Source organism: Panthera pardus, unplaced genomic scaffold (assembly GCF_024362965.1).
Source record: "Panthera pardus isolate Hobbes unplaced genomic scaffold, ASM2436296v1 HiC_scaffold_10, whole genome shotgun sequence".
Classification (NCBI taxonomy): domain Eukaryota; kingdom Metazoa; phylum Chordata; class Mammalia; order Carnivora; family Felidae; genus Panthera; species Panthera pardus.
In genome coordinates this window covers 55,605,831-55,619,709 of record NW_026526655.1, presented here as the reverse complement: position 1 = coordinate 55,619,709, position 13,879 = coordinate 55,605,831, and the positions used below count along the sequence as shown (strand labels likewise).

General features: G+C 38.8%; 1 protein-coding gene across 2 annotated transcripts in view; it reads right to left on the bottom strand.

The window, feature by feature from the left end:
• PDE11A (phosphodiesterase 11A) overlaps positions 1–13,879 on the bottom strand; it is a 378,389-nt gene that overhangs the window by 128,553 nt on the left and 235,957 nt on the right. For both annotated transcript variants that reach the window (XR_008423866.1, XM_019460550.2), the window contains exon 10: positions 5,753–5,803. Coding sequence is in view for 1 of the 2 variants with exons in the window: in XM_019460550.2 (XP_019316095.2) it covers positions 5,753–5,803 (51 nt within the window). In the remaining variant the exon portion in view is untranslated. The remainder of the gene's footprint in view (positions 1–5,752; positions 5,804–13,879) is intronic.

Here is a 13,879-nt window from a genome sequence, read left to right as displayed (position 1 = left end):
TAAGATGAGTCCCAAATTCCATTTATACTGCTGCGAGGTCATCTTTTTAAACAACCTTAGAAGTATGCCAAGGTGAACTGGAAAGTTGTTGGTTGTTTAGATTTCTAAAGGTAGCATTTCAGAAGACTGTGAGGGCTGAGGCTAGAGAAACAAGAGAAAGCTCTCCTTCCTCCTGGGCCCCCTGAGGTCCTGGATCACCCCCTGGACTCTGGAGGTGTCACTGTGGGAGCACCCGGCCCGCAGGAGAGGAGCTAGAAGGTGCTTCCTACTGACCGCGGTAGGGAACATGGGCTCCCCAAACCTCTGCCCTACCTTGCTCCTCCCTGCCTTGGCAGTTGCCTCATTACTTGGGTTTGGGTAAGTGCCATAGTGTTGTCCTCTGTCTACCCAGGACACTTTTCCTCTGCAAGAAGCTGCTGCAAGGACTGGACTTTTCCACGGCTTTGGAAATAGAGTTGGCAGGGCAGTGGCCAGCAGATGTCCTGTCTTTGTGCAATTAGAAAAAGGTGCATCCTTTGGGAGGTCAGTTACTAAAAGGTATGCCATCACTTGACCAGCCAAGTAGGGGTGAGCCCCACCTCCTGCCTCCTCAGGGACACCCCTCGTGCAGGGACTCTTGTGCAGGACCTGTGACAAACACATCTACCGGCACGACTGCCACGGTGGTTCTGAGTGAGGAAGCTTCTTATGATAACATTTGAATATTTCATGGATCAAAGATGTCTACTCAAACTTAATTACTTAAAAAAAAAGCCTAGTATATCCCATCCTATTGCCCTGCCCGTCCGCTGCCCTCCATCTCACAGAGGAGACCATAAGGTCCTATTTTTGATGTAGCTATGTAAAGGCCACAAGGAGTACCTATTCCTTGGCACTTTATTTTATTTTATTTACTTTACCAGGATGTTAATTTGTGGCCCAGGCATTAACATTGATAACTTGAAATATGCAAGAGGTAGTCCAAACCCAAACACCCAACATGAGTTATTGGTGTTTAATTACTGAGGCAGTTAAATAGTGCTGTAAACGAGTTCATCTCTGATTGCAGCCATAACCCATGCAGTTTGGAATTGAAAGAAGAGATGATAAAAGGTGGCAATATAACATGAGAACGTCCATGAGTTGATTTTAATTGGTAAACTGGCATATATAGTGATAACTGTTTGGTCTGTCCACCGCATTGGAATCTTAGGGAAGTGCATAAAATTACAGGAGCATATAATTGGTGCACTAAACTCATTTTCTTATGTTATCACAGCTGGCATCTTCAGGTTATTAAAAGCCTTTAAACCAGTCATCTTCAAAGAGATCTAATTGTCAATATGGTCTTTATCCATTATTCCTGTTAGCACCGAGCAGAAGAAATATAAACAGGCACTAAAATCTGCACAAATTTTCTGTGCACGCCTTTCTTATTTCAAGTTCAAGGAAGATCAGTAAATGTTAATGAGGACAAAAACCATTCTTTAAATCCTTCTTTCTTCATTCAATGCACAAGGCAATCAGCCCGTAAAGGATAAATTATTAATATTATAGCCTCAACCAGACTTTTAAAAAGTTAATTCATTAGTTCCAGGAAGTTCTGTGATCATTTTGTGTATAGGTGGTTCTCCAAAATCCCAAGGTATAAATAATATGTCAGAACCATAAAAATAAGCTTAGGTTCTGACATTCTTTGCTGAGCAATTATATGTTGTTTCATCTACTTATTCTGGCTAGATAATCCAGGAATTCTTCTAGAATGGTTTTCACCTTCTGAGCACCATTTACCTACCTACCACCACACACCCACGGAGGAAATTTTCCCAATTGGAGAAATAGAGTTAATAGAACAAAGCAAAACAAAAGTAAAAGCATCTTCTCCCTCTCCTATGGTATTTCACAATAGGAAAAGAAATCCCCAAGCATGGACAGGTGTGAAATAGGAAGATAAGATATGAAAAAAGGTAAGGAGCTACCAGCCCAGCATTAATGATGATTAAAGATTGACTACAGGTTTATCATATATGAAATCTGTGTTCCTTTAAACCATCCCGCCTAGGAGTACAAATGGTAGTGAATTGAAAACAATTAATGGTATGTATTATCCTCTCCAATAGGATCTCCCTCTCTTCTACTTATTTCTGAGACATCCCTGGGTATATCTTATTTGTCCTTAAAATGTGACCACTCAGCCTGAATTCATCCCTTTAGCCTTTGCTGGCCATTTTGGTAGAAGGTGCCTTGCTTCTGGTCTGAGGCTTCCTTCCATTGGGCTGCTGCTTTCTGTTGTATTCTACTGGCACTCTGGAACCCTCATGCTCTTAGAGTCATTTATTGTACTGAAACTGTACTAAGGGCCATAACTTTTGTGTCTACTCATGTTTTTAGCTGAGAAGATGAATCCATAGGAGGCTGTGGTAAGGGACAGATTCAAGAGACAAACCCCATGCTGAACTTGGAACCATCCAGAGGCCTCAATTTCCACCAAGAAAAGTTCTTGACTAGGAGGCCTCCTAGTCTCTTGCGTAAACAACCACATCCCACTGGCATTCTCAGCATATCTGAATCCCAAATGCAATGTAGTTTCGGCTGTAACTGGAGTCTGACCTGTATTTGACCTCCAGATCCTTCTCAGTACTAGCTGATGACATTTCTTCCAAACCCTGACTTAATCTCTGAATCACTGATCACTAGCTTGGTCCCAGCTGCACATAATCCATCAACTCAGCAATCCTTGCACTGATGAAATCTCATAGATAACTCTGAATGCAGATTTCAAATCTCTCTCTCTCTTTTTTCTTTAATATCTCTGCTAAAAATTACGGTAGGTAGCAAAGTTTACTACATATATACGTTTTTACATATTTATTTTGAGAAAGAGTGAGAGAGAGAGCAAGAGCACCCCAAGTGGGGGAAGGGCAGAGAGAGAAGGAGAGAGAGAATCCCAACCCGGCTCAGTGCTGACAGCAAGGAGCCCAACACAGGGCTTGATCTCACGACCCATTGAGGTCATGACCTGAGCCAAAATCAAGAGTCGGGACGCTTAACCCACTAAGCCACTCAGGTGCCCCTACAGTATATTTGAATGTATGCATGGTTTAGTTGTACATAGTGGTCAAAACAAAGCATTTATTTATTGCTATTTAGTTACAATGTTAGGAAACTGCCATTGCACATATTCCAGTGTGAAATTTTAGTAAATACTTTTCAGTGTCTATGTGCAGGATTATTTTAAGCTCACTACATTTTAATCTTATTGCTGCAGTTACAAGACATCAGCTACCAATTATGATAATGTTTTGTTTACTTTATATATCAAGAAAAAAAGCCATTAGGTTAAAATTATCTACTATATCTCAATTACATTGTAATAAGATACTTACCAATATCTTTCAGGATAAAATCTGGAATAAATTAGCTAAGTTAATACTCTTGATAATTTTAAGATGAAATAACCCTTTGTTCTCAAATTTAAATACTTCATATTTTTAGTATGTTTGTGAGCTAACAATAGAAAAGCAAATTCCAGACAATAGTGTTTTCCTTACTCTAAGGAATTAAGAATTAAGGCCGAACAAAGGGCAATACCTTCAGAGAGTACAGAGCTATTGATTTTGGCCTGCTGTGATTCTGGACATGTCCCATCAAATAGCTCCTGCAGTCATATTTAGTCCCACTGTGAGCTTTGCTGTCTTTCTTCCTGCCTGTCCCTTCCTTCTTTTAGAAATGATGATAATTATAAGAGCAGTAAAAATATAAAGTATAAAACAGTAAGAACAGTAAAATATTTGTGGCAAGTTATTTCCATAAATAGGATTTCTAGGTAACTAAATTTCATTAAAGTACAAACGCTTTAAATATTTTTGATGGACATATTTATAAAATATAAAACATAAAAAATAATTATATGTAACCATGGTTTTAACATTTTCTTAGTGAATAACTGTTTTGAGTTACAGAACACTGATGCTTTTTGGATTCATTCATTCATCCATCCATTCAACAAATAATTACTGAATACTACTGTGTCCCCAGAGCTGTAGAGATAGAGCACTGAACACAACATACAAAACGTGCTGCCCTGCGGCCCCTGGGTGGCTCAGTTGGTTAAGCATTCAACTTTTGATTTTGGCTTGCTTTGTCATGATCTCATGGGTTCATGGGATGGAGCTCTGCATTGGGCTCTGTGCTGACAGTGCAGAGCTTGCTTGGGATTCTTTCTTTTTCCTCCCTCTCTGCCTCTCCCCTGCTTGTGCTCTCTCCCTTTCTCTCTCTCAAAATAAATAAATAAACTTAAAAAAAAAAGTGTTGCCCTAATGGCACTCACATTCTAGCTGGTATGTAGGATGCTTCTCTCTATAACAAGAAGGCCCTGACTGCCATGGTTTGGGTTGTTTTGTCTCCTTCCTCTGCTGTCAGCTGTCACCTCCTGCTGGCAACATATCTCTTCCTGATCTGGGTTACCACTGCATGTCTTTTCCTAAGCCTCTCATCAAGCCAATAGGACCATATCCCTGGATGGAGCCCACGCAGCTTACTTTATGCCCATGCTAGATGGGCTGCTCCCTGTCCTTCTGAGCAGTTCCCTCATCCCTACTCTGAGTTTGGAGTCTTCCCTTGTTTCCTTTCTTTATCAGTGTGACTCAACTCTAATGATCTGATTCAACGATCAGGTACAAAGGTCTCTGTGCCATTCTTCCATGAATGCATGTATGTGTAAATGAAACTCCTAATTAGAAGACTAGCCATCATCAGTGTTATTACATACTAATGTGTATTGGTACAGCACAAAACACTATCTTTCTTATGGTTGTTGTGGTTAACCCAATAATTCTCTGAACCTCCACAAAAACAAAAAGGCAGACATCATAGACTTCATAAGGGTGCAAAATCAGGTTTCCCACACTCTCATATATTGACCATGGCTGGTTAGAAGTGTGGGGAAAGGAACAAGAATTCTGGGCTGCCTTTAAGGGAACGGTGGTGAGTGAGGTGAAAAAGAATATCTAGGGGCACCTGGCTGGCTCAGTTGGTGTAGCATGTGACTCTTGATCTCAGGGTTGTGAGTCTGAGCCCCACGCTGGGTGTGGAGATTACTTAAAAATAAAATCTTAAAAAAAAAAAAGAAAGAAAAAGAATATCTAAGACTCATTCGCAGACTTATCCAATGTTGGAGCTGGAAGAAGGTCCCACTGAACAGCAGTGAACATGGTGGTTAAGAACTCCAGTTCCGGGGCTGCATTGCCTGGCTATAACCCTTACAATCATTTGATCTTGGCCTATATACTTAACATCTCCATGCCTCAACTTATTCATCTGTAAAACAGTATACTTCACAGGATTATGAGATTCAAATGAATTAATGCAGGTAAAATGCTTTGTGTTGTGCCTGGTCCATAGTAAGCATTTGACAAGTGTTAGCTATTGTTGTCCTATTTTTTTGCAGATGAAAACACACAGATTTTAAGTGAACAGAAAGTTAGAGGAAAAACCAATGCCAAAGCCAGGTGTTCTGATTCTTACACAGATTTTTTTCCCTAATATCCCACCTACTTAGCAAATGGAAATAAATAAATAAATGATCATGAAGGGGCTGCTCTATTATATTTAAATCCCCTTTCCCCTCTAAGACTGAAATATCCAAGCACACCTATGCCCAGTTCTATTCCTTAACACCTAATGGGCGGGAGTGATTCTACAGAGGCAAATGACAAAGGATCAGAAAGCTGCGTAACATTATGTACTGGCAAGGCACTCTTTGCTTCCTTACCTTAAACTTGTCAACTTCAGCTTTTGAACATGTTGCATGGTATGACAGCACCTGATTCAGAAGAAAAGGAAAAAAAAACCCCTTTAATAACTAGACATGACTCTATTTTCTGAAATTCTCCTGGCTTAAAAAGAAACTCAGCTCATTATACCACCATGATAATAGTGAATTTTTTTATTGAAGAATAATTGACATACACTATCCTATTAATTTCAGGTATACATCACCATGATCTGATATTTTCATACATTACAAAATGAGCCTCATGCTAAGTTTAGTTACCATCTGTCACCATATAGTTATTACATTATTGACTGTATTTCCTATGCTGTACATTATATCCCCAATGACTTACTTATTTTATAACTGGAAGCTTGTGCCTCTTAATCCCCCTCACCTATTTCATCTCCACTCCACCCACACCTCCCCTCTCTGCTGACTAACAGTTTATTTCTTATATCTATGAATCTGCTTCTGTTTTGTTTTATTTGTTCTTTTTTTGTTTTTAGATTCCACTTATGAGTGAAATCATACAGTATTTGTCTTCCTCTGCCTGACTTATCTCATTTAGCATAATACCTTCTAGGTCTACCCATGTTGTTGCAAATGGCAAGAATTCATTCTTCTTTTTAATGGCTGAGTAATATTCCATTATATATATATATATATATATATATATATATATATATGTACATACATATATATATATATATATCACATCTTCTTTATCCACTCATCTACTGATGGACACTTAGGTTGCTTTCATATCTTGGCTATTTTAAATAATGCTGCATAGAGGTGCCTGGCTGGATCAGTTGGTTAAGTCTAACTTGATTTCGGCTCAGGTCATGATCCCACGGTTCACAGAATTAAGCCTTGTGGTGGGTGCTGCACTAACAGCTTGGTGCTTGCTTGTGATTCTCTGTCTCCTCTCGCTCTGTCCCTGCCCAGCTAATGGGCTTTCTCCCTCTCCCTCTAAATAAATAAATAAATAAATAAATAAATAAATAAATAAAGCTGCAATAAACATATGGGTGCACATATCTCTTTGAAATAGCATTTTCATTTTCTTCAGATAAATACACAGAGGTGGAACTGCTGGATAATATAGTAGTTTTATTTTTAATTTCTTGAGGAACTTCCATACTGTTTTCCGTAGTGGCTGTACCAATCAATATACATTCCCACCAAAGCATACGAGGGTTCCCTTTTCTCCACATCCCCACCAACACTTGTTACTTTTTGTTTTTGTTTTTGTTTTGATAATAGGCAATCTGACTGGTGTGAGGTGGTATCTCATTGTGGTCTTCATTTGCATTTCCCTGATGATGAGTAATGTCAAACATCTTTTCATGTGTCTATTGGTCATCTGTAGGTCTTCTTTAGAAAAATGTCCATTCAAGTCCTCTGGTTGGTTGTTCTTTTGATATTAAATGGTATAAGTTCTTTATATATTTTGGATATTAACCCCTTATCAGATGTATGATTTGCAAATATCTTCTTCCATTCAGTAGGTGGCCTTTTTATTTTGTCTATGGTTTCCTTTGTTGTGCAGAAGCTTTTTAGCTTGATGTAGTCCTATTTGTTTATTTTAGCTTTTGTTGCCCTTGCCTGAGGAGACTCTTCCAAAAAGAAATATCGCTAAGAGTGATGTCAAAGAGCTTCCTGCCTCTGTTTTCTTCTAGGAGTTTTATGGCTTCAGGTCTTCCATTAAAATCTTTAATCCCATTTGAACTTATTTTTGCATATGGTGTAAGATAGTACTCCAATTTCACTCTTTTGCGTGTAGCTGTCCAGTTTTCCCAACATCATTTATTGAAGAGACTGTGTTTTCAACGGTGGATTTTAATGTACACGAAATTTCCCATAACTGTGACACAGACTGTTATCCATGCAATTGCAGTGGAATCTATTATAATGCTGAATGGAGCTGCAGTCCACATGAAAGGCTAAGTATTTTATACCAGGATGTTTTTATAGTTATTTCATCAAAGGGACATGATGTGGCTGGCTCAAGATCACAGCTCCCAAAGGACACGAATATTTGTCCTGTGAAATGCTCTGGAACGTAAATAAATAAAATGGCTGTGGGTGGTGTAGGTCTCTGTGTGTGTTTGTGTGAACTGTGGCAGACACTGTATATTGCTGACTCAACTTTCATTTCTGGTCTATTCTCACTTGCCTGCTTTTATTATGTAGGAAAGATTGTGCTGATATGCCCAACCATCTGCAATGTCTTTTGTAAGAGGATTATATTTCCCTGCCTTACTGACAGCCTTAGTATATGACTGGCATTAGACAATGCAGTGCGGGGGGGGGGGGGGGGGGGAAGCAACAGATACCATCCTGAAGCACTCTTCAAGAGCCTTATATGGTTCTGCCATCTCCTGTTTCCTTCCACCATGGGAAGTGTGTAGCCCAAGAAGGGCTGCTCTCTCAGCCTGGACCCCAAAATGAAACAGGTACATTAGGCACAGCCACAGCCACCCCACAGCTGTTGGTGTGTCCTGTGAGTATGAAATCAAGCTTTGTGGTTTATCGCTACATTGCAACTTACCGAATCAGAGGCTTAAAAGTCAAAAGTCCAATTCACAGGCTCCCTGTATCTGGGAGAAGTCCTGTGGAGTGGACGTGTGATGCTCCTCTGGTCAGTGAAATGTAAGTGGGAGTGCTGGGGCTGCCTCTTGACCTTTTCTTTGGCCTGAGAAACAGCTATAAGGCTTGGATAGTCTGTGCAGCAGATACAGGCAGCAACATCTGTGCAGCAAAGTCTGGTGTCTATGAGGTGAAAACTATGAATGACTGCTTGTTATGGCTGGTAGAGCAGAACGGGAAAGAGAAATGAGTCTGGCCCTGGACTACCCTGCCTCAGACTTTTTGTTACCCAAGACAAATAAACACACATTTGCTTAAGTCAGTATTGGAATGTTACAAGGTGTATCTATATATGTCTCTCTAGATCTACACACACACACACAACTTGTAAGTTACATATTTTATACCACCAATCCCATGCTTAATCTATACAAACTTCAAACAAATAAATCTAGGAAGTGCTAAATCATTTCAACTACCAATCTTAGAGAACTGCATTATACATTTGGTTCTGAAAAGTAAAATAACACATTTTCTCTTGTTAAATGCAGCATTTCCCAAATCTAATTAGCCACAGAACTCCCTTTTAGATGATACTGTATATTAATCTAGTAACATTCCAACCTAATAGCCTATTGGCCAAAAACTCTGAGAAATGTTGATGAGAAACATACACCATCTGTAGCAGGGCCACAATGGAGACAGTGTCACAGGGGGCAGATCACAGCCTCTCGAGCCAGCTTCCCAGGTATGGGAGTTTGGGCAAGTGTCTTAGTCTTCTCTACACCATTTTGTAAAATGGTATAATACTAACACTAAATAGGTATCTCCTGCTTAACATCCATAAGCTATTGTTGAAAATCAGGTTCCACCTGAAAATGCCAACAGGGAGCCTGTTTTCCATTATTTTTAATTGAAAAAAATTATAATGCATTATAAAACATGCAACGACTTCCTGCAACTTAATGAAAACACAGTAAAATTAATATGTATGTATGCAACAAGAAAATGTGAGGTTACAAATGGCTTCAAGTGTTTATTTTCTGATAATAACCAAAACAGTCTTAACAAAAAGTTGCTTTATATTCAGTGGTGTCTTCTCTCCCATCATAAACACCTTGATCTGTTAAGTTTCTCAGGATCCCCATAAGAGTGAAACCATATGGTATCTGTCTTTCTCTGTATGGCTTATTTCACTTAGCATAACACTCTCCAGTTCCATCAATGTTGTTACAAAGGGCCATATTTCATTCTTTCTCATTGCCACGTAGTACTCCATTGTGTATATAAACCACAATTTCCCATGGGGGAGGGGAAGGGAAAAAAAAAAGAGGTTAGAGTGGGAGAGAGCCAAAGCATAAGAGACTGTTAAAAACTGAGAACAAACTGAGGGTTGATGGGGGGTGGGAGGGAGGGGAGGGTGGGTGATGAGTATTGAGGAGGGCACCTTTTGGGATGAGCACTGGGTGTTGTATGGAAACCAATTTGACAATAAACTTCATATATTGAAAAAAAAAATAAACACCTTGATCACTCACTTCTTTTCCCATAGTTTTCTCACTGCCTTTTCATCTTTGGGAGGGACTCTTTGTCAAACACTACTAAGCAAAAGCCAGAGCTAAATGTTAGAGGCTTGGTGGTGACGCATCAGGAGAAATTGCATCTCAGTAGCAGCAACAACCAAGATGCACAGCCTCATTGTTAAATTCTGCGTGGTTCTCAACGTGTCTACAAATGATTTGGACGTTCTTTAGACCAATTCTATCTAGAGTGTAAATCAAAATTTTTCCCACACCTCATTTTGTTTTTTAAAAAGTTATACAGAGTTTTGTGGACAAAGGTATATTTTCCCCCCAGTATAAACAAAGGCACAAAAATGCTGCACTGAGAAAGAAATATGTTCTATGAGGTTTGGTCATAAAAAACCAAGAGATTTTCTACTGGGGAGATTCTGTGGTGTGGGCCTGTACTTCACACAGTTCTTGGGAAGGTTAAATGGGATAAAACATGACAAAGACTTGGCACTCAAGTCATCAATTTATAGTTCTTACATTAATATTCAATTACAGTTCTGCCATATAAATATTTGGCAGAATATTGTGTCATCATATATTATCATCATTGGCTCGTAATTATTTATAGGTATTTTCAATGCCTATAGTATTGGTTTAAGGACTAGAACCCAGTGACTCATTACTTACATATGACACCCAGTACTCATCCAAACAAGTGCCCTCCTTAATGCCCATCACCCATTTAGCCTATCTCCCCACCACCTCCCCTCCAGCAACCCTCAGTTTGTTCTTCATATTTAAGAGTCTCTTATGGCTTGCCTTCCTCTCTATTTTTATCTTATTTTGCCTTTCTTTCTCCTATGTTCATCGGTTAGGTTTCTTAAATTCCACATGAGTGAAATCATATGGTATTTGTCTTTCTGACTGACTTATTTCGCTTAGCATAATACATTTTAGTTCCATCCACAATGTTGCAAATGACAAAATTTCATTCTTTTTGATTGCAAAGTAGTATTCCATTGTATATGTATACCACATCTTTATCCATTCATCAGTTGATAAACATTTGGATTTTTTCCATAATTTGGCTATTGTTGATAGTGCTGCTATAAACATTGGAGTGCATGTGACCCTTCGAATCAGCATTTTTATATCGTTTGGATAAATACCTAGTAGTGCAATTGCTGAGTCGTAGGGTAGTTCTATATTTAACTTTTCGAGAAACCTCCATACTGTTTTCCAGAGTGGCTGCACCAGTTTGCATTCCCACCAACAGTGCAAAAGTGTTCTCCTTTCTCCGCATCCTTGCCAACATCTGCTGTATCCTGAGTTGTTCATTTTAGCCAATCTGATAGGTGTGAGGTGGCACCTCTTTGTTGTTTTGATTTGTATTTCTTTGACGATGAGTGATGTTGAGCATCTTTTCATGTGCCTGCTATCTGGATGTCTTCTTTGGAAAAGTGTCTATTCATGTCTTCTGCCCATTTCTTGACTGGATTATTTGTTTTTTGGGAGTTGAGTTTGATAAGTTCTTTATAGATTTTGGATACTAACCCTTTACCCAATATGTCATTTGCAAATATCTTATCCCATTCCATTAGTTGCCTTTTAGTTTTTTTGATTATTTCCTTCGTTGTGCAGAAGGCTTTTAACTTGATGAAGTCCCAATAGTTCATTTTGCTTTTGTTTCCCTTGCCTCCAGAGACATGTCTATTAAGAAGTCACCGTGGCAGAGGTCAAAGAGGTTGCTGCCTGTTTTCTTCTGTAGGATTATAATGGTTTTCTGTCACATTTAGGTCTTTTATCCATTTTGAATTCATTTTTGTGTATAATGTAAGAAAGCAGCCCAGTTTCATTCTTCTGCATGTCACTGACCAGTTTTCCCAGCATCATTTGCTGAAGAGACTGTCTTTTTTCTATTTGACATTCTTTCCTGCTTTGTCAAATATTAGCTGGCTATACATTTGTGGGTCGATGAGGTGAGGACTTCTGAGTTTTCTATTCTGTTCCATTGATCTATATGTCTGTTTTTGTGCCAGCACCACACTTTCTTGATGATTTCAGCTTTGTAATATAGCTTGAAGTCCAGAATTGTGATGCTTCCAGGTTTGCTTTTCTTTTTCAACATTACTTTGGCTATTCAGAGTCTTTTCTGGTTCCATACAAATTTTAGAATTATTTGTTCTAGCTCTGTGAAAAATACTGATGTTATTTTGATAGGGATTGCATTGAATGTGCAAATTGCTTTGGGTAGTGTCAACATTTTAACAATATTTGTTCTTCCAATCCATGAGCATGGAACATTTCTCCATTTCTTTGTGTCTTCTTCAATTTCTTTCATAAGCTTTCTATAGTTTTCAGCATACAGATCTTTTACTTTTTGCTTAGTTTTATTCCTAGGTATCTTATGGCTTTTGGTGTAATTGTAAATGGGATCAATTCCTTGATTTCTCTTTCTGCTGCTTCATTATTGGTGTATATAAATGCAACTGATTCCTATACATTGGTTTTATATCCTGTGACTTTGCTGAAGTCATGTATCTGTTCTAGCAGTTTTTTGGTGGAGTCTTTTGGGTTTTCTATGTTGAGTGCCATGTCGTCTGCAAAGAGTGAGCATTTGATTTCTTCCTTGCCCATTTGGATGCCTTTTATTTCTTTTTGTTCTTGGATTGCTGAGGCTAGGACTTCCAGTATTATGTTGAACAACAGTGGTAAGAGTGGACATCCCTGTCATGTTCCTGACCTTAGGGGGAAAGCTCTCAGTTTTTCCCCATTGAAGATGATATTAGCTGTGGGTCTTTCACATATGGCCTTAATGATGTTGAGGTATGTCCCTTCTACCCCTACTTTCTTGATTAAGTTTGTTTTTTGAGAGAGAGTGGGAGAGAGAGACAGAGAGGACAGGGGAGGGGCAGAGACAGAGGGAGAGACAGAATATGAAGCAGGCTCTGTGCTGTCATCAGAGCCTGACGTGGGGCTCCATCTCATGACCCTGAGATCATGACCTGAGCTGAAATCAAGAGTCAGACGCTTAACTGATTGAGCCACCCAGGCGTCGCCCCCCCCCCCCCAAAATTTATCATTACTTAAAAAATAAAATAAAATTCCACAAAAATTCAACCTGAAATTCAAAAGCTCTGCCACTAGGTTGTGCTTAGCCAGTCTTTTACTATTTCAGGCATACTACCCACTCGACTTGTTATAATCAAATTTTCCCACAACCTTTACCATTTGTTTAAAAAAGGAGCTATTTAATTGCAACTATTTGAATCAGTGAAGCAGACAATTATTACAATTAGGACGTTTTGTCCACTTTACACCACTTACCACAGTTGGAGTAATTAGTTTGCATCACCTACCTTCCCCACTAGACTGTAAGCACTATGAAGGATCAGATCTGGTTTTGGTCACCAATGTATATCCCATTCCTAGGAGTGTGCTTGATACTTAGTTCACACTCATTTGATGAATTAAGGAATAAAAAATAAAATGATCTTTAAAAAAAAAAAAAAGACTCTCTCCATTTCCCATATGCTTCATTGCTTGTATTATTAGTGGCCTTAATTGATATCTTTTCCTCAGAGAAATCATAATATGTCTTAGAGCATAAACTGAGCAATGTAGTAGGGTTGCCAGATTTAGCAAATAAAAATACAGGCTACCCGGTTAAATATGAATTTCAGGTCAACAATCAATATTTGCAAAATTGGGAACATACTTATTCTAAAAATATTATTTGTTGTTGATACGAAATTCAAATTTAACTGGGTGTCTTGTGTTTTTACCTAGAAACCTTACTTCTACTCTCTCTAAATTAAAAAGTCTAGAAACAAATATGGAAAACTCTAGGCCACATCCCAAAATATTCATGTTCCTTCCCTACCTTCACCCTACAACATCTCCCAGTGATCTTTTCCTAACAGTATTTTATCTGCAAACCTACCAAATGCCTTGAGTCTGGAATCTTTCAGCAATGCTAAATAACCTCATTAATTTATGATCTGTGACAAATCTATGG